The 22144-nt window shown below is 34.9% G+C and overlaps 1 protein-coding gene across 14 annotated transcripts in view; it reads right to left on the reverse strand.

Annotated features, from left to right (window-relative positions):
- The window catches only part of GRIP1 (glutamate receptor interacting protein 1), a 324841-nt gene that overhangs the window by 70746 nt on the left and 231951 nt on the right, over window positions 1-22144 (reverse strand). For all 14 annotated transcript variants that reach the window (XM_087967965.1, XM_087967968.1, XM_087967969.1 and 11 more), the window contains exons 3-7: window positions 14475-14610; window positions 12696-12841; window positions 9618-9701; window positions 9211-9286; window positions 6725-6870 (exon numbers count right to left, since the gene is read on the reverse strand). In XM_087967965.1, coding sequence (XP_087824091.1) covers window positions 6725-6870; window positions 9211-9286; window positions 9618-9701; window positions 12696-12841; window positions 14475-14610 — 588 coding nt within the window. The remainder of the gene's footprint in view (window positions 1-6724; window positions 6871-9210; window positions 9287-9617; window positions 9702-12695; window positions 12842-14474; window positions 14611-22144) is intronic.

A 22144-nucleotide genomic window follows, 5' to 3' on the forward strand; every position in this document is an offset into this window, starting at 1 on the left:
CGTGGAACTTCAAAGCATAATCACTTAATTCCTAGGCTTTTTAAAAGTTAGTTCATTAAAACCAGGATGGAGGGAAGTGACAAAATGATGGGTTTGATTGAGTAATTGAACCCTTTCTCTTTTTCCACATGTATTGCATACATCACACACACACACGAACACACACAGGTAGGGTTTTGAACTCCAGTCCCCCTTACCATTTTGATGCTGGTTACTCCCTTTGCAGATGCCCTTGATTGAAACCAATAAAATGTGACATACAGAATAAAGTTGGAATGCAGCACTGAATAATCATAGGTTCTTTTTATCATTTAGGATACAAAATTTAATCCAGCTGTATGTCAAAACATTCCAATATTTAATCCACATTTATGATTAAACATATATAACTAGTCATTGATCAATACCCTTAGATCTTGTACAATACTCCTACTTAAAATTTTATCTAGTAAAACCAAAATTGCTGTCTAGAATAATCAGCTTCAATTAAATGTATTACACTTTAAAAACCATCCCATAGTAATTATTTCAGAAAACCAATTGACCTCATATATTTCCTCTTCCTAAAGAGAATTCTTCCCCATATATTTTTATTGAAGTACAAAAATACAAGGATATAAAATTAATATAAATGAAGAAACATATAAAAAAGAGGAAAAATAAAAAGGAAAAACAGGAGGGGAAAAGGAAAAGTATATATAAAAAAGGAAGAAAACAAAAAATATAGAAAAGACAAGTATAAACATTTTCTTTTCTTTTTTTTAACAAATTTTATTTAGTTTTTCACATTAAAAACAAAAATCTCTTTTTAGTGGACAACATATTTCTGGGTCATCACCTTTACATACAAATATGACAGCAATTATACATTCATATATGCATACTTAATTCTATTATTACCTTTTCCATTCCAAATTTTCAGTAAGGAGAGAAACAAACACATTAATTCTAGCCTCTTTCATTAATCTCAATAGAAACATCTTTTTGTTTCATTTCAATTATTTCAAATATAATCCTTTAATATTTATTTTAAAAATAAAGATAAACAATATGTGTTTGCCTAATAATAATAATAATAAAGTTACCAATGTCTCTCCTTGCTTTTAATAGTCTATATTAACTTATTAATTTAGTTGGTTCTTTAGTCTGTCATATTCCCTTTCCATTACACATTATTTTTATAAATTCTAGATTAATACAAATTTTAACACTAAAAAAACAACAAGTGTAGGTTTCCCCCCTTTTACTGTTTTGAGTGTGACACCTCAATGATTAAAATATACCTTTATTCCCTCATCTTGATTCCCAATAAACCATTATTTTTAAGAAGTTACAATAATAATCATTACATCTTTTCATTTGGATTCCGCAAAATATTTTCCCCCCTTGATTTTTAATAAGAGTTATCAGTATCTATATTACCCTATTTTCTAAATATTTTTAATTGCAGAAATATTCTTATTACCCCTTGTCACCCTGCAGAATCCCCTTTTTAATTCAGCAACCATTATCTCTGAAAAAACAATTTTTCAACATTTTACTATTTCCGTATTTCTTTATTTCATGCACCTGTTTCTTACTGCTTCTCCTCCCCCTCTTTTCCCCATATCTTTTCTCATTCCAGTTTATATCCCTCTCTTTCTTAATATCTTCCTTTCCCCTTTTCTGCTGGGTCTTTCTGCCTTTCCTGACTTCACAGATATTCCCCCTTTTGATTGCCTTCTTAAATTTCAACTTTTTAACCTTCCTTTTTCCCCACTTCTTTGTAGTGTTCTTGTGTTAATTGTCCATTTAAGATGTCTTTTCCTTGAATCGACTCCTCCTCCTCTGAAGCTCTTTCGTCTTGTTCTTCAATCGCCATTTCCATATTTTCTAACACAAACGCAAAGTGATTTGCCTCTTTCCTGTAGTAATTCTCATATTTTTAAGTTCCATTTTTAATTCGTGAAGAGATATCATCATTACACAGTCTTACATTTTATGATCGTTAAAGTCCACACAAAAAACCACTTTTACTTTCCTTCTTTCTTCTTTCAATTTTCCAAAGTTCTCAGTTATTCCAGCTGAGGGTCTATACCAAAAACATCAATCAATCCCACAGTCAGTCTTTCCTTGCTTTTTTCTTTATTCTGGTTCTGCTTTCACTTTCTAAGATTCTTACTTTGTTTCAATATTTCTTTAATGTTATATCCACACAAGTTCATTCAGAAACAGGATGCTTTCCCTTTTGTTTGAGTTCAAGTTTTTGTCAAAAGGTGGCACTCTCCATTATACAAAGTCTTCACATTTTCCCCCTATTTTTTTATTTAGGGTTTTTCGAACCTCAATATTCCAGCACAGTCCAGTCTCCAATTTGTAAACTTAATTATTATTATTTTTTGACAATCTTAAGTCCAGCTTTATTTTATGCCTGTTTATTCCCAAAATATTTTAGTCCAATTTAGTTAAATCTTTAGTTCCAGCTTCTTCCTTTCCCGGTTCGAAGCCCCACTTAGCTTTCAAAAATATTTTCTTTTTTTTTTCCCTGTCCCTTTGTAATTTCGCCCCTCACTTTTCTTTTCTTAAAAATTCCATGTTTCCTTAATCCCGGGGTACTTTTGTTTAGTTGTATTGCCCAGTTGTCCCGGTTCAGATGTTATCCACCTCTTTCTTCCCTCCTGCACAAATCTTAATCCAGCTGAGTCCTCCTCTTTGGGGTGGCCATTTTAAACCACCACTGCAGTCGTCTTCGGGGGGAAAAAGACCAAGCCCAGGGGGGGAGATGCGACTCCCCTCAACCTGGCTTGCGGCTTCCCCTTACTCCGCCGCCCCTCCAAGGAAGCTTCAGCCCCTAATCGTAATAATCGGGGCTCTCCAATGAAAGAGCATGGACCATAGCCGCAGAGAGTCGTGATCTACGGTCCATCAGCGAGGAGGCTCCGCCTTCTTCAAGTATAAACATTTTCAATAACTCAACATCTTCTCTAATTTTTCAACCAAAAATCTCTTCATCCCATATTTCATCTTTTATTTATTGGGAATTAATTAAGACTCATTTTTCAATCATAATCTGCAAAAGTTCATTAAGAATTACCAGAAATACACACACTCACATTAATTTTAAACAAGTAACTCCATTTCATACTTCTTTCCTTTCCTTTATATCCTTTCCTCTAAAAATACAAAGAAAAAATATTTTCTTTTCATATCTTATCTCATATCTAAAAACAAAACTTTGAAGCTTTATCATTCAGGTCTAGTTAAGAAAAATCTATTAAAAGCTGTTAGAGAAGAGAAACATGCACATTAACCTTGACTAAATAACCCATCTTTATAAACCTTAATTTTAGTTTTAAATATCTTGGTTACTTCTTTTAGGTAATGTCTCAAAATGTGATTTCTTCCCTCTTTTCTGTTTTTCAGGAATTTCTTTAGAAGTATAATACATCTCTTTTGTAAATCCAAAGTTAGAATTTTGTTCAAGTCACTTTTCAGAGTTGAAATCCCCATATCTAAGTACTCTTATGATTTATTTGTGTGATCCTTTTAATTATTAAGACTTAAAGTGCTCTCATTTCTAGATCTTATATAATATCTTTGTCAATATTGTTCTTGTATCCTGTCAATTTTAAATTCATATCCAAAACAGCCTGATTTTCATTTATATTTTCTTCTATCTCTTCTTTTAAATCCATTTTTATTGTATCAGTCTAAGATTAAGTTCTGAGGACATTGTTGCCAAATATCCTTAAATTCTTCCAGAGTTAAAACATTTTTCTCCATACTGTATTAATGGGATTTCTCCTTTTATTATAATATTTACTTCTTTCTGTTGCCTTTGATAGCCAATCTTCAAATGTCTCTTATCTTGTTTTTCTCTTATCCAGAACAATTTCCCAGAAAGAGATTTCTCACACTTAGACACAAATCTTCATAAATTTTAAAGAAAATTTTAAACAAACTACAGAACTATTCTTAAAACTTTTTAAAAGTCTAAAGTCTTGCCCTTTAGTTTGTTTGAAAATTTTCAAAAATGTGTATTTTAATCAACCTTTTGCTGCTTATTTCCAAGTTTTAAAAAAGTTTTTCTTTAAGTTTTAAAGTTACATAAATTTTCATTAACTGTAGCCTGGAGGAAAATCATCTAGTACAATAAGACTTGTCCTTCTGAAGATTCTTAATGTCCAAAAAGCAATTTACAAGCCATTTCTAATAAAAGTGATTAAGAGGGAAGTAGGTGAACTAGAATAGAACTTTATTGTCATTTTAAATGTACATTAATCAGCATATATTAATATGCAATTTTGTTGTGTAGGAAGTTAGCACCCACCCCCTCCAAGAAAAATGAAATATCCTGGGAAATATTAAAAAGGTAGAATATTTCCCCTAATAAAAGTAGAAACTCAGAAGCAGAAACTCACCTCAGAAGCAGAAGCTCACCCCCACCTTTGTTAATGGGTGGGCCATTAAGGCCTGGGCCAGAGTATTTTACATAACAAAGATCTCCAGGTAGAGCTATAGGAATTGCCCAAAGCACTTTTCATTACACCATCATCTAGCAAGGCTCAACCAAGCCTGGGACTCTGGACAGACTACAGAGTTGCCCCTGCATGGCCCCATGGGAGTCTTGACAACCAATCAGAATACAAGCTCAAATCCAAATCCCAACAGAGGGTATAAAACCAGGCACTTTCAGAATCTCACCCCTTCCTTCTTTGGAGCTCCAAGCCATGTAGTCCTGTCCATCATCAAACCATCTTTTCAAACAGCCTCCATGTTTCCAGTGTCTTTTTCCCACTTGGAACTGAACCCAGAAGGATAATTCTTGCAACAGTTGCATTCCTCTCTCAAAAGATAACCATTATGCATATACCCACATACCCACTCAGCGTCTTTTGAAGGGCTCCAAACAGCTGCTTGGGAAAAGCTGTCTCTCCCAACTCCCAAAGCTCAACAAACTGCCAGAGACTGCTATTTCATGGTCCCATCATGGGGAGTAGCTGTAAGGAGCACTCTGGGCAATCCCAAGACATCTGAAGAAGCTTCATCAGCTCCACTTTCCACTGCAATCATCGGCTCCACTAAAAGTGAAGCCATTTTATTCTCTTATTGCTTTTCTGGAAGTTGAGCATTTTAATTTGTTACTGATAAGAAAAAGCAATTAGAATTTCTGTAGAAGGTCTTGTAGGAAGTTATACAAATATACATTCAAAGTGATATATAAGCATATAAATTCGTGCTATTTTATGTAACTTATGTCAGCTATTAAACTAAGATTTTCATACTATTCTCTATTTAGACAAATTAAATTGTCATATATCACATAAATTGTCATATATCACATAAACTTAGAAACTCATATCACCTTTAAAACTACTAGCAAATCACAATATTCTTAACCAAAAGTTATTTATGGAGAGGACAAATAAGATACATTGTCATTCCAGCACAATAAATACCAAGCTGGCAGGAATAACTAACAGTCCAGCAGATAGTCTTAAGATACAGAAGGATCTTGACAGACTTGAACAAGGGCGCTATCTAACAAAATTAAATTAAATGGTGAAAAAAGTAAGGTTCTACATTTAGGTAAGAAAACCAAATGCACAGGTACAGTATATGTGGTTCCTTGCTCTGTAGTAGAAACTGTGAGAGGGATCTTGGAGTCCTAGTGGACAACCATTTGAGTATGAGCCAGCAGTGTGCAGCTGCTGCCAAAAAAGCCAACACAGTTCTAGGCTGTATAAACAGAGGGATAGAATCAAGATCACGTGAAATGTTAGTACCACTTTATAATGCCTTGGTAAGGCCACACTGGGAATACTGCATTCAGTTTTGGTCGCCACGATGTAAAAAAGATGTTGAGATTCTAGAAAGAGTGCAGAGAAGAACAACGAAGATAATCAAGGGACTGGAGGCTAAAACATATAAAGAACTGTTGCAGGAACTAAGTAGGTCCAGTTTAATGAAAAGAAGGACTAGGGGAGACTTGATAGCAGTGTTCCAATATCTCAGGGGCTACCACAAAGAAGAGGGAGTCAAGCTATTCTCCAAAGCACTTGAGGGCAGGACAAGAAGCAACGGTGGAAACTAATCAAGGAGGGAAGCAACTTAGAACTAAGGAGAAATTTTCTGACAGTTTTAGAACAATTAATCAGTGGAACAACTTGCCTCCAGAAGTTGTGAATGCTCCAACACTGAATGTTTTTAAAAAGATGTTGTCTGAAGTGGTGTAGGCTTTCCTGCCTAAGCAGGGGGTTGGACTAGAAGATCTCCAAGGTCCCTTCCAACTCTGTTATTCTATTTTATTCTAGTATATTTTATAGAATTTCTCCATTAACCTTTTGGGGAAGGAGAATTTCAGGATCAATGCTGTGCTTACAATTTCTGCCATTTTCTATCACCAAACACACTGAAGAGTTTGTGTTGACCATTTTTAATGAAGTGACAAAATATATGCAAATCTTTATTTCCATTTGAATGAAAAAATTGCTTCACGTGAATTAATAAATGTTATCATTCTGATTTCATTTTTTGGATTGTTTCAATCTACAAAGTCATAAAATAATCAGACTTCAAATTCACCCCTTCATGAACCTAGAGAAATTAATGAGATTTAGCAATAAGGGAATTTCTGAGCTAGTAGAGGAACAGAGTAAGAAACATGTTTGAATAGCTTCTAAAAAGATGGGCTATAAAATGTAATGGATAGGTTCCAGAATGGAATCTCAGTATTTCAACATACCCATAACTGAGACATCATATTCTACTAGCAGAGTTGCTTCTTGCCCACACTGTTTGAGAATACACATGGCTTCATTGTGTGAAGTTCCAACAAGCCGAATTCCATCAACGCTGATCAACCTGTCTCCAGGCTTGATAGTACCCTCTCTGAAAAAGAACATTCATTATTCATTTAATATAACGTTTCTTAGAAATGGTTAGAAAATATCTAGATTTTCTAGTATTTTTTTTCAACATCCAACATAACTTGCTATTCTCTTAAAATTCACCATGGGTATGCATATAAAATACTTCATTTCAAAAATTTAAGCATAACATTTTCAAGATTGTCTTAGTTTAATTATGAGATAGATTTATGGAGATTCTTAATCATTTGGGTCATGGTTGTCCCAAAGGTGCTTTTTCAAGAGGCAACAAGAGGATTATCTGGTTTTTCTTTGAAGACGTTTCATTTCTCAACCAAGAAGCCTCTTCAGCTAAAAAAGCTTCTTGGGTGAGAAGTGAAATGTCTTCAAAGAAAAACCAGATAGTCCAGTTGCCTCTTGAAAAAGCACCTTTGGGACATGAGATAGATTATCTGGAAGACAGGGGCAATGTTTCAAGTTTGAGAGTTGATTTGAGTGCCTTGAGCAAAAAAACACTTAGTAACCACTGCCAGTCCCAACTATCGTTGCTAAACAAGGACTACCAGTATTGTGGAAAGTTTTTTTATACTGTACTGGCAATCATAGAATATTTAGATCTGTCCTTTGAATCTTATTATGTGCTTGCCAGCTATAAAAATAGTCTTTAGAAATTGTAGTTGCTCATACTTTCCATTTAAAAATGTGCAAGTTTCAAGATCATTCTTTTATTCTCTTACAAAAGGTTTTGCTTTTTTAAAATTCAGCATGACAGATATTGGAATAATCTTTCTTTTCTGGAATTCGTATAAAAATGCATTTAGTTCTATAGAAGAATTACTGTTATCTTTCCATTCATGAAAAAAGCATGTGAGGCTGGAGAGAATAACAAAATACAGGAAGCGATGAGCTTCCTCATCAATAACTGGCTTGTAGTTCTGCAACTGTATGGCAGATAGAAACAAGCATCTCTAACAATGGTATAGCTGGATAAATCGGAGACAGATTAAGAATAGGTAATTATTAAGTATAGAATATAGATCGAATAAGAATATAATTATGCGCAAATTAATACCTGTAAATATTGCACAAATTATTGTTATATGATAAGCACCACAAATAGCTGTTACTGAGTGATATATTTTTATGTTTTTAATGTAATAAAAATTCAATAAAGTTTATTTAAACAAAAGAAACAAGTATCTCTGCTGATTCGCCCTCACTCACATTGATGGTTTCTGTCAAAATAACAGCCCTAGAATGTCTTGAGTGGCTAGATATACAAACAGAAAAACAAAAATAGTACACTTCACAATTGGAGGATATCTAACATTTCTCTGGATTCAAATACCGGCAGAATTTCCCTCTAAAAAAAGTAATATGGACCTTTTCCATGTCAAAAAATTGCATACAATTTAACATAGTTTTAAATGAGCTATAGGAAACACGAAGCATCACTCAATCAGCCAGATTAACGGCAGGAAAGCAATATACATCACTATTTAAATAGCATGACCTTAATGACTTAATATGAATATGTCTATATTTGCAGTTATTGAAAAAGAAATAAATTCTAGCTAAATCATCTAATGGATGGGCTTTATGCAGTCACTCACTCACTTGAACTGTCTCATGAGTTTTCATGGGGATTAAAATAGGAAACTGGTGTAATTGTTAAGGTGTTGTACCATAACTGGAAAATTCAGGTTCAAGTTCCCACTTGGAGTACACAGGGTAAATTTGGGCTAATCACTATCTTTCTCTAACCCTTATCTGACAGGGTTGATATTGAAAGAATAAAGTAGGACAAAAGTCTATACATCCCACTTTGAATTCCCAAAGAAAAGGGCAAAAGTAAATGTTGCTTAGAGTTTTTTTGGAGGACATATAGATAGAATTAATGGTACCACAAATAAATGTTCAAAGGACATTAAGCCATTCATAAAGTATGTTTTTTTTAAAAAAGGACATTTTTCTCAAATAGGAAAAAAATAATACCCTAGAAGAAAATAATTTTTTTTTGAAATTTTACAAAAAAACAGAAGATTAAACTTGTATTTTGTTCTCTGTGTCCTACTTTAAACACTTGTTAAACATTCAGGTACTAAACTCTATTTAATTAAAGAAGCCACGTTTCTTTAAAATTCACATCATGCAGTCTTATGCAATGCTTGTTTATAACACAAATAATCAATTGTGTAATTTATTAAGACAAATTGGATGAGGGTGTCTCATGTGCTTTATAGTTTTTGGTCTTAACTTGCACCTTCCTCCAGTGATTCAGCTTTTGACCTTTTGTATTTATATCTCTTTTTATTTGTGAATGTCAATATGTATAAGTGTATTCCAGAAAATGAATATATACCTGTCAGCAGGACCTCCAGGTCTAACACATGTTATTACAATAGGACGGGATTTATTTCTGTCATCGTGTGCTCCACCTAGGAAAGGCAATGAAATGAACACATTCTTACACTTGTATCAAAATCTACATCTACATTTATTAACTGGAATATCTTTAGAATATTTGAACAAAAGTTTTCTTTCCCACTCCTATTTTTAATGTTACTTAAGTATTCATGGGGCTGGTTCATATAATGAGCAGAATTCAGTTATATTTGTTGGAACTAATTCCATGAAAACTATATAATGATATTTGATTACAACTAAGTTTTCATACAATGATTTCAGCCACATTAGCATTGAGAGGATGTGTATAATGGATGAAAACATAAATTTTTTTTGACAAAGAAATTATTATGGGGAACTTACCTCTAATTACAAATCCAAAAGTGTTCCCTTCTTTATGTAAAGTAACTTCCACAGTTCTAAAAATGACACCTGAACCTTGTACAGCTGAAAAATAAGATAAAGCCTTCTAATTATACTGTTTGCAATGAAACTAAACTTTACAATTTATTAATAATTAATGTATCATTTATTTGAGCTGAGCAAACCTTTTGGAAGTTTCACTGAGGAGGATGTATTTCTCCAAGGTTCAGAGAAGTGTTTTCAAGAACTTTCCCAAGTTTATTGAGTACGTCTGCATATGCACAGAAATGTCTTCTGCCAGGGGGATGAACTTAAGATATATATAGAGAGGGTAACTGTTTTTTAGTTCCTACCACAAATGCTAAACTTTAGATAATATACTGCTTTTTGATTACTAGGCAAGCTATTTAACTGCTAATTGTTACTAGTGATTTGAAGACAGTCCACTATTTATATTTTATATTATGGCTAATGATAACCTTTTTTTTCCACTGTCAAATATTGAAATTATCTGGGAGATTAATACAAGGATAGAATTTGAATAGCAGTAATATGATGAATGAAAATTAGGTATAAATCAAAGTAGGAGGAAAAATTCTATAATGCAGATTATGAGGCTCTAAAGTCTAAGCAACTTAAAATAGACAAGTCAGCATAATAAATGAGCTATATTCTTTTAATATTTCAAAATTATCTGGTGTTAGTGACAGGCTTCAATTGGCTGATATTGAAGCTGGAACATATACACGGTGATTTAAGGACCCAATGTCTCTGTTAAGTACTAAGGCAGTCATTAAGAAAGAATTCCAGTAATTGCTAAATATCAAATGAAAGACTTTTAAAATGTTAAATTAAAGGTAAATTCTTGTAAATTCTTTTGGAGGGGGTTCCTGCGGTCTATTGGGTCGTCCCGGGTCTTAGCTCAGCCTTTCATCCAAGCACCAATGGGGGGGGGCAGAGAGATTGAATGCCATGGTAGAGCAGTATCTGGAGTGCTACGTGAATTATCAGCAGTCCAATTGGGCGGACCTCCTGCCTTTCATGGAGGTCGCATACAATAATGCTGTTCACAGTAGCATGGGACTAACTCCCTTTAAGGTAGCAAGGGGCAAGGTGGCCTAGCAGTGAAGCTAATTACCTTGTGTGGGGAAGGTTGAGAGTTCAATCCTAGGTAGTGGCAGATGTTTTTCTCTCTCTTGGACACAAATAAAAAAAACTTCTTCTGCGAGCACCACCACCAATTTTGCATTGCAGAGGCCAAATATCTTCCTGTTTTAGACTTGGAAGAATTTTATGGTATGTAGATCAGATTTCAAACTTTTTAAATCTAAACTTCTAGTATTAGCTGACACAGCCAGATTGGGAACTAAAGAGTCTTTAACTCTTGAGGAAGGGGTAGAACAGAGGGGAAATGGGAGCTATAAAGCATTTTTGAAATCCTGTTTCGGATTTAATGGCGAAAAACTGTTTCATAACAATTATCTCAACCTTTGACCATGTAGGGGACACTATAGCAATTTTTTTCTTTCTATTCAGTTGTGTCTAATAATTGGAGACTGCCTGGATAAATGTCTGAATTTTACTTGGGAAGGTTCTTCAGAAGTGTTTCGCCATTGCCTCCTTCCCAGGGCTGAAAGAAAGTGACTGGCCCAAGGTCACCCAGCTAACTTTGTGCTCAAGGTGGGACTAGAACTCATGGTTTCCCAGTTTCTAGCCTGATGTGTTAACCAGTACACCAAAAATAGCAAAATATATGAGCTCAAAATCCTCTTTGAGAAATAGATGTTAAGATGATCACTAGAAGGAGCATCAAAAGCTAAATTACTTTTATTCTCAAATAATATAAAGCATTACACCAAAATTGATCTTGACAGGAGAAGTGCAAATTTAGATTTAATGGAGGCTCAGGAAGAAAACTAGGCAGTAACGGAGAATAGAAAAATCTCCCCCCTGGATTTCGTTGCATCATGAATATACTGTAGGATGTTATCCTCTTGGATAGAGCACAGAAATTACTGAAAATAATGGCAACTCATCTTGCACCAGAAAAGGGTGATGTTGCAGATTGCTATGAATGGGGTAATTGAGATTAGATGGCATATATTGCAAGCAACTTTGCATTATTATGTACAGCTCCTGCAATATCAGCTGTAGTATACAATCCGAGAGATATTATGTGGCTTTTCGGTTATAGTGCATATAAGACAATTGTGCTAACTTTTAAATGTTCAATTTTGCCTTTGATGATTATCAAAAAGAAACATTCTTAGATTTCAATTTGCCTCTTTTTGCAGTTTCAAAGGTAACTAGATTTGCCCTTTATTCAACAGCAGAAATCAAACTAGGACAATGGATAGGCCTGCAGCTGGGAAGCAGTGCAAGCTCATAACACTGATAATCAACTGAAGATAAGACACTGAGTTCAGTCACATTGTAGCTGTCCAGATGAAACTACACATTTGTAGGGAGATACAAATTAAAGGTAAATTAAACAGTATCCAGAACACACAGAAGAAAAAGGAGGGGAAAAGGGAAACTCCCTCTTTATACTTACAGCAACCAATCAGAGCATAGATTGCATCATGAATGAGTCAGCACTCTTTAACTACTCAACTACAACTGTGTGTTCTGGCGTATTGTACATTTTACTAAATTTAAACTCTAAATTTCCAGATACTAAACTCAATATCCTAACTTAGGTAACACACATTTCGATACTGGAAAAATTACTATTCTTAAGAATAATGTCTGATTCGGCAAAATCATCATAGTACGAGAGAGCTCTGCCATCTTCATCAATAGCATCAATATTCTCCCCAGGGTGTCTTCTGGTACACAGACCACCCATTGTAATAAGCATTTTGCAAATGACAACCTAGATAAATGAGGCTAACAAACAAGCATTGCTAATGTGGAAATTAAAAAACAAAACAGTGAGCTTGTGAAACAGGAGAAGAGAAGGATGTGGGGAAAAAAGATATTACCATATTTGTACCATACCATCAGTTTAATACCCATTAATTTTACTCTTGTAAAAACATTTTACACAGGATTATTATTTTATCAATTATTACTTACAAGCAGGTGGCAGCTCATACTCCACTTCTAATACAACCCGCTCACCAACATTCTTGAGCAAACTGATGATTTCATCATGCCGAAACTTTGTCAGGTTGATTCCATTTACAGATTTGATGTAATCCCCCACATCCAGTTGGTCACTTCTGCAATACACATCTCTTCTTCAGTGAAGCTGTATTTTATTTGTCTGATAACATTTACATGTTTGTAGCTCAGGGTTGAAATAAGAGGTCCTTGGTGCTCTTTGAACTTGATTTTTTTCTTGCAGTTGTTTCATTATCCATATTCTTGGGGACGGGAACTTCCCACCCTTCCCATTTGTCAGGGACATTGGCGGTGTAGTGGCAGGCAAGAAGCTTGTCCCATGAGTGCAGTTTGAGCTGGAGGATGAGGTTGGATGGCAGAGGCCAAGTGGCCAGGGGCCATAATGTGGCAATGACAATGAATGGCTAGGCTGCCTCATTGTACTTGCCCACGGCCACAAAGAATTCTATGCATGTATAGGCAGGTAGCCACCCAGCATATCTGAAGAGCTGCATTGCATGCCTCCACCCTGCACCTCTGCCTCTGCTTGCCGCTTAAAGGGCTGGCCCAACCACTGTGGCACCTGAACCCACCTGCATTGCACAGGCTGCAGGACCCCAAGGTGCGCGAATGCAGTGCAGGTGGGGCGGGACCAAGTGTGGCTTATTGGATCTTGGGCTCACATCCAGCTGGCCATTGCTTCTGGTCAATGAGCAGCTAAGGTGCCAATGAGTTGCAGGTGCTACTGGGCACTGCCAGCCCCCGTGCTCTCGCTGTCCCTGTGCAAGCACCCAGGGGGAGCATCTGGCCTGGCTGAGATGGCCTGGGGCTAAGGAAGAAGGGGCTGGCACCTCGCTGTCTCCAGGGTGGCCCTGGCAGCCAGATCCAAACACATCGTAGGCTGCATCTGGCCTGCGGGGCTTGAGTTTGATATGTCTGATCTAGGATGTTGTCACCTAGTTTGGGTAATAAAACATTACCCAGACATCTGTAAGAAAACAAACAAGCTCAAAGAACACCAAGGATCCCTCATTTAGAAGTTAAAAATGTATTATTTTAATGCTAATTTTCAAAATAGTGATATGACATTGTATATATAGCAATATAGTATTCCTTTATTTGTGTATCATCATCATCATCATCATATATAAAAGTATTACAAAGCAAAAATAGGTCTCTATTTTAGGAAGCAAGTCAAACTGTTTCTCTATGTAGTCCGTTGGCTATTTGATTGACAAAGTCTCTACATGTCCAAATTTCTATAATTTGACACCTTAAATGACACTGATCTCTCCAAAATGTACTAGATAGGAGAATAATGTTTCAGAGTGTCATGTGAAAATCATTCACTTAAGATCTTTTTGAGAGAGTAGTGTTTAAACCTGCATCTTGCTTTATGTGAGATGTGTTTTCTACCAACATTAGGTTTAGTGAAATACAACTGAATTGTTCACAAGTAGAATAAATTGCCAATTTAACAATTAGTCACAGTACAATCTATTTAATTTTTTTGATTCTTTGTCACCATTTGACTGCAGAATCTATTCTGCATATCACCAAACCTATTCTTTATTTGTAATATTGCATCCTGCAATATTTCTAAAGTTTCTCCACTTTTAAAATTATCAACATTCTGTGTTTCTTCTCTCATGGCTAACTTAGATAAAGGTATCTATTATTTATTGTTGAGAAACTTGAAGCTATCTTTTGTGTGTGTGAGAGAGAGTGTTCATTGTCTTGAAAAGTCTTTACCTAGCAGCAATTCCTCCTTGTCGAAGATTGGACACTCTTGGTTTTCCATCTTTGTCCGTTCCACCAGATACTGTAAGCCCCAAAGTAGTGCCCTCTTTCTTTATCAGTTCAACTATTGTTGATCCTTTGAATTCCTCTGTTGAAAAAAAAAAATTACCATTAAAAAGGTTTACATTGTAAACTGTAATTTCAGTTACAGTTTATATTGTAAACTATAATTTCAGAAATACTGTAATTTCCACAAAGATTAAAACATATTTTTAATTTAAACTTTTTCAAATACAATGACAAAATTGATTCTATTGCCCCAAAGTTTATTTCACAATATATTTGCTGGCCTTTAAACTATCATTTTGTTGTAAGAATTTTGTATGCCTTAAAAGATCTATACACTTATCTGTGTTTTTAATGACATAACAATGACTTAGTGCTGAGAAATAAATCAGTAAACAGATCTATTGTTTGCAGCTTGCAGAGGGAAATAAAGTAGGTTATTTTTAAAGATTATATACAACATAGTACTACATGTGGTTAAACCTGTTGAAATCAATGGACAAAATACATTTAATTTAACCAAAATAAATAAATAAATAAATAAATATACATTACTCTGAACATAAAATAAAATAAAAAATATTTTGACAAAAGCTTAAATTGCTAATCTGGTAATCTTCTTACTTTGAGAAAAACATCGAATGAACAACTCAAGGATAGGCTTTCCTATTTCAGACCCCCCCCTCCCAATCACATGCCTTAGCATAATCCTGTCCTAAGTAATGAAATCCATTAAGGTTTTCTATCTTAATCTTAATTATAATGAAATAATCCAATTCAATAGGAGTTACTTTTACTATAAATAGAATTGCAAAGTTGGAGAGCTGGTACCTATTGAAATACCTTTTGTGTATAGATGTCTAGCACATCTCAGATTGTCTTCCTAATAATTACTTTATTTCATCATTTATATTCGTTTTTATTTATTTTAAAAATGTGTGTTACATATAAAAGCTCAAAGCACATGACTAACTATAAACATTGATTCAAAAAAGAATGTTAGCATTCTTATTCTGCATTTCTGATTACTAAGGGTTAGTGGCCATTTTGTATATAATGATAAATGGAAAAAGGTACTCCAGATGCAGAAATTTTGATTACAAGAATTCACACTTGAAATTTCCAACAATGATTATCATGTTTTCTTTTTTGCAGCCAAAATATAAGCAAATTTATTATTAAAATGCATACTTTAGAGCTTTATATGAAAATACACAAGATAGTTCTTGGCCAGATCTAAATTCCATTGATTGCCATAAGAATCTCCTACTATAAAACTGTTGATTACACACACAACAGGAGGAAAACCTTCTAAAACGGCATAACCATCTCTCCAAAAGATGAATTGAGATTACAGGACTTTTCTGTAGTATTCAATTTCTAACCATGATGATGCCAAAATTATGAAACATGTGTTATGACATTGCATCTATTGCCCTTTCACACTTCCTCTAGCAAATTTTGTGTAATCAAACAAATAAACAACATAAAATACAGATATTGAGCTTAAATATTATTTAATGATATTTCAATATTTTCTCAAAAATCAGATTCATTGCAGCCCATTTTTCAATTACACTGCTTTTTTAAAAGTTAAAGTTACCATAAGACTAAGAGACATATCTTTTTCTAACTTGTTTCTCACATGCACAGTCAGACAAAAAATAAAAATAGAATTTTGTATACTGAAAGCATTGTTTATTTTAAAACCCACCATCCCTTTTGAAGGAATAGATATGATTTAAGTAGATGCTTTGTTCCAGAAGTGGGAATATGCCAATAAATGTATCATTGAACTGAATTTTCCAGTAGCTTCAAGAAGCACAGCCAGTGGTAAGAAACGCTGGGATATGTTATTTAGTAATATCTACAGTCTACAGTTTTTCTGCCCTAGTCTTAACTGCTTTAAAACTGGTAGAGAAAATACTTACATTAAATTGGATACAAATTTGTACTTCAAATGAAAAACAGATTAGTCTTAAGATACTTACTGTATATTAAGATACTGTATGCGCTAAAACACACACACACACACACACACACATATATATATATATATATACATATATATATATATATATATATATATATATATATACATACATACATACATACATACATACATACATACATACATACATACGATGGTTCTTTTCAAATGGAAGCAAACATTTGAGAGTACAGAAAAGAAGTAAGGAATACTAAACATAATCACCGAACTGGTAGTAACACGGGTTGAATCCCAACCCTGAAAAGTTAAATTATTTTTAACAAAATAATTTATATTGAAACCATGCATTATGCTTCCTCAGATTTTCTATTACATCTACACATGCTTCATATAACATTTTATGTTCTTTAAGGTCTCACTTCTCTCCTTTTTGAGAATCAGCTCCAAGTATGACTTTCTCAATGGCTTGCTAAAGAGCAAGCCTCTGATCTGCATTCCTCCTATCTAGCATAAAATCACTTCCTAAATTTTGCTCATTGTAACCTCTTGTAAGCTTTCAATTGGAATGCTGCCAAACACCTGCTCAGGCACACTTAACAAACTAATCCCACTCTAGCTTTTGCATTCCCTCTTGCTATCTTTCTATTTGTATAGGAAAACAGTCATGGCAATCTTCTAGCCATCAGGCACAGATGTTCTATTCATGCACACATCAAACAAGTTGCACAGGCACTCACATGCAAATCATATCCATATTTTAACATTCTTTAGTTACACTGCAAGCTCACATTTTTGTGGATTCCTAACATTTAAAACATTCTTCAGTTCCATTCTTCCTTATTTAGCTTCTTCAACCTTGCACCCAATGAATCTATTACTATTGGTAGTATATTATGGTTTGTCACACAATCAGCCAGATGTTTAGACTGGATTTGGCATTTTTATTCACCTATTGAATCTTTCCCAAGGATCTGAGATGGGCAGATATTGTTATTTATTATTATTATTGACATTCTGTGTAATTGATATGTTTTACCATGTTATGGTCATCAATTAAACTTGGTCATTATTTCATTTACCTATACTCTTAACATTGTCAGAAATTCAGTTACTTCTGAACAGGGTTTTATTAGAGCTCAATTTGGTCTGTCACAAGAGATGACATTAATTATTTACTTTACTTTATATAGCATGACTTGTCTGCTCTCAGAATAGAGATTTTTCTCAAGACAATATGTTTGTACTTAATTTGTAAACACAAGTCTTTAGACTTCATTTAACCCTTTAATCGGTTTCAAGGAAAAGCAGGGCCTTAGTACCTATAATTAATTCAAAATATAACCTCTATAGAAAACCATCATACATGGAATCTAGCTAATTCAATTTTAGAGACACTGCCTTCTAATAGCATAAATTAACAATAACAGTATACTTCCATAAACTGATTATAAACAACAACTTAACATAGCTGTCAATATCATTAACTGAAACATCTGTAAGAATTATCATGTGCCAGTAATGAAAAATTGGTGGGAACATATAGTTGAAATTGAAGTATTAGAAAATAAGTGGATTATAATATTGTAGGATTTCAAAACATGAACTGATAAAATCTTGGTACATAACAATATATCAGATTTAACTGTGGTTGAACAAAGTGTGGATAATTGACATGGCAATACCAGGACATAGTAGAATAGAAGATAAAAAAATTGGAGAAGATCACAAAGTATCAAGATTGGAAAAGTTAAAAGATTATGGCATAAAATAGCCATGATAGTCCCAGTGGTTATTAGCACATTGGGTGCCATATCAAAAAGCTTTGAACAACTCTTACAAATATCCGTGTATTAACCAAATTTTCATCTGTCAATTACAGATGAAATTACAGAGGTCATGTTGCTTGGGCTGCACCTAACTATGCCAATACATTACAACATCCTAGGTTCTTTGGAAAAACTTGATGTGAATGACAGCCAACACCAGCTAAAGAACTGGCAGCTGTGATTTCTTGTTGTACTAATAATGAATAGTAATAATGGTAGCAAGTAAGGAAAAACAAAACAATCCAGAAAGGTCATGACAGTAAGCAAATGAAAAGTATCTAACTATTGAACCAAACCATGGTTCATCATGGAATTCATTTCTCTTCCAGTTCTATCAATTATTGCTTGAGGCAACCACTGACAGCTGATTTCTTGGGACCATTACAACATCTTGGTTGAAGCAATAACTCTCTCTATTATCAAATATAATTATTATGGTTTTGTCAGTCCTTCAAACAAAATACTTCAATACATGTGGAAGTGTCTACCAAGCATAACGTTTGAAATGTCTACATTAGCTGCATCTGTTTTCACGTTCATTCAGCTGCCTTGGAAGCTATTCTTGGTTATGCATGTATGTACAGCCTTAATTATCAGGATAGATTGAATCAAAGTAGAAAAAAATATATTTAAAAGCTTATTTGGGAGTTAAAACTTTTCTCCTGTATTTTTTATGTATAACATATGTAGCAACCTGTCATTTATACTACAAAATATTATACAAGAAGTTAAGTAACAAATCAATATTGGTTAGCTCACTGGCTTTTTATCTTTTATTGATTGATTTTTCATATAACACAAAGGCTGTGTATTCATGAAGACCATTGCTAGTGGGGTAGAATGCTGCAATGGGCATAGCATGGCAGATCTCATGGCTGGCCAAAAACAGTTCAAACTGGTTTGTGGTGAACTGTGGCCCGTTGTCCGACACTAGGACATCTAGTAGCTCGTGGGTCGCGAACATCTTTTAGAGTGATAGTATGATGGTGTCTGAGGTGGTTGACTTCATCAGCACCACCTCAAGCTACTTTGAGTATGCGTCAACCACTATTAGGAAAGTCTGTCCATGGAATGGTCCTGCAAAATTGAGGTACACCCTTGACCACAGTGTCTTGGGTGTTTCCCATTCTCGTGCTGACACTGACGGGGGTGCTGGCCTTGATTCTTGGCAAGTCTGGCAAGATGCGACCCATTCTGTAATAGCGCTGTTCATGTTGGGTCACCATATGTAGTTGCGGGCCAGTGCCTTCATTCTTACGATTCCGGGATGGCCTTCATGTAATGTTTCCAATATAGATTTGCCTTAGCTTTGGGGGAATCACTACTCGGTTTCCCCAAAGTAAACAGCTCCATTGGATGAACAGTTCATGTTGCTGGGTATAAAATGCCTTGAATTCTGTACCTACTGGCTTCTTGGGCCACCCCTTCACACCCTGTTGAGTACCTGTGCGAGTACCTGGTCCTTGTTAGAGTGTTTGGTGACTTTGGCCACTGTGATGGGGCCAGATGGTAAAGTTTCAATTAACAACACTGATGATGTGGGCGGCCAGGTCTTCTACTATGAGTGGGAGTGGGCATCAGTTGAGCATGTCAGCGTGGCTCAGTGACTTGCTCGGTTGATGTGTGAGGTGGTAGTTGTAGGCAGTTAGGAATTCAGTTCAATGCGTCATTCGAGGGGACAGGACTTGCGGCATTTGTTGGTCCCCTGCGATTAAGCCCAGCAGCAGCTTGTGATTTGTAACCAACTTGAATGGTCTCCCATAAACATATTCATGGAATCTTTTGACCCTGGCGACTGCAGCCAACGCTTCTTTATCCAGTTGACTGTAATTCCACTCTGCCGAAGATAGCGTTCTTGAGAAGAATGCGATCGGAGCCTCTCATCCATCTGGAAAACAATGGCTTAAAACTGCTCCGACCCGGAATGGCGATGCATCGCAAATGAGAACCAGAGGGCGGTTCTCATTATATTACACGAGGACGCTGTCTGAGGAGATTGGGTATTTTACCCTTCTGAATGTTGCAGCTTCCTTCTGGCTCCAGGACCATGCCGCTTTCTTATCTAACAGCTGGTGAAGAGGTTCTGAGACTGATGCTTTGTGCCACAAGAATGTGCTATAGAAGTTAAGAAGTCCCAAGAATGTTCGGAGCTCTGTCTTATTTCTGGGTGTCAGCCCTTCCTTGATTGTTTGAATCTTTGTTTGTGTGGGATGTAATCCCAAAGCATCAATGAGGTATCTGAGGAATTTGACCTGGGTGACAGCAATCTTGCACTTCTCTTTCTTCACCTTCAAAATTCACCTTAAAATCAATTTGAAGAATGATACACCTATTAGATGTATTAGTTAAGTCCACTGTTTATTGATATCTCCTGTGGATCTCTTCCAGAGTAGGTTTTACAACCAAGTAAGCTGCAACTTCTAAAATATAACATTCCCTTTAGAGCAGAACTCTTGTTTGCACCCATAATGTGTCTTCTTAATTAGAAAAGAAAACAGATTACGGATGACTGTGCAACCAAAAAGAAAACTTTTAAGACATAATGATTGTGCACAGCATTAAATGAAAGGACAATTAAAGTTCTAATTGTTTTTTTGGAAAAAGGATTTTGAACAGTCAATCCAGAAAAAATGTTTTTAAAAAGTAAATTTAGCAAAAAGTGCATTTTTTAAGATCACTCCATTTCTCTTCATAGATTATAGGATCTAATCTTTAAATTAAAGGCAATCATTATTGCCTTTATTTTGAGTAGGAATGTGATCTGCAACCAGAAGATACAATGTATCAAACATGTAACAATTATAATTTAGTAGAAATTTTTTTCCTATCATGACTCTAACAGCCAATTAACTATAACTAAAAGTATTTCTCTTGTTGTTTTCAAATAATTTGCCCATCAAGCTAAAAGATTACAGGGAGACTGAGAAAGAAATGTCAGGGAAAATAGGCACATTACACTACTAACTAGAGCATACAAAACATTTGCTAGACCAATACTCGAATACAGCTCATCAGTCTGGAACCCACATTACGTATCTGATATTAACACAGTTGAGAAAGTCCAGAAATATTTCACAAGAAGAGTTCTCCACTCCTCTACTCGTTGCAGAATAACTTATGCCACCAGACTTGAAATTCTAGACCTAAAAAACCTAGAACTACGCTGTCTTTGGTCCGATCTTAGTATATAAAATCATACATTGCAATGTCCTACCTGTCAATCATTATATATTTCAGCTTCAACCATAACAATACAAGAGCAAACAATAGATACAAACTCAAGGTTAATCGCACCAAACTTGATTGCAGGAAATACGACTTCAGCAACAGAGTGGTCAATGTCTGGAATACTCTACCTGACTCTGTGGTTTCTTCCCCAAACCCCAAAAACTTTAACCTTAGACTTTCTACTATTGGCCTCACCCCTTTCCTAAGAGGTCTGTAGTGGGTGTGCATAAGCGCACCAACGTGCCTACCGTCCCTGTCCTATTGTTTCTTTTATTTTTCTTATATGTGTTCATGTATTCATAACTATGTTTTTACTTAAACCTATTATCTTGTAAGCAGTTGACAAATGCTGCAACTTATGTACTTGTATAAACTTGTGTCACTAGGAACATATAATTTTGATGACAGAATGACAGAATGACTTGTGATCAACTCCGCTGCCATTATCATTTAAAAAAAAATATTGTCACATTATTTATTTATCTCGACAAACATCAGACTGTACTAAAATTTCATAACCATATGCATTGGTGAAATTCAGTTCTGATTCTAGAAGTTTTCTATTGGGCCAAAATGGATGTCTGCCATGAAAAGTTTAGAAGATATTTTAG

This window comes from Notechis scutatus, chromosome 6, assembly GCF_049901735.1.
Source record: "Notechis scutatus isolate UNSWTSFEM ecotype Mainland chromosome 6, rNotScu1.2, whole genome shotgun sequence".
Lineage (NCBI taxonomy): Eukaryota > Metazoa > Chordata > Lepidosauria > Squamata > Elapidae > Notechis > Notechis scutatus.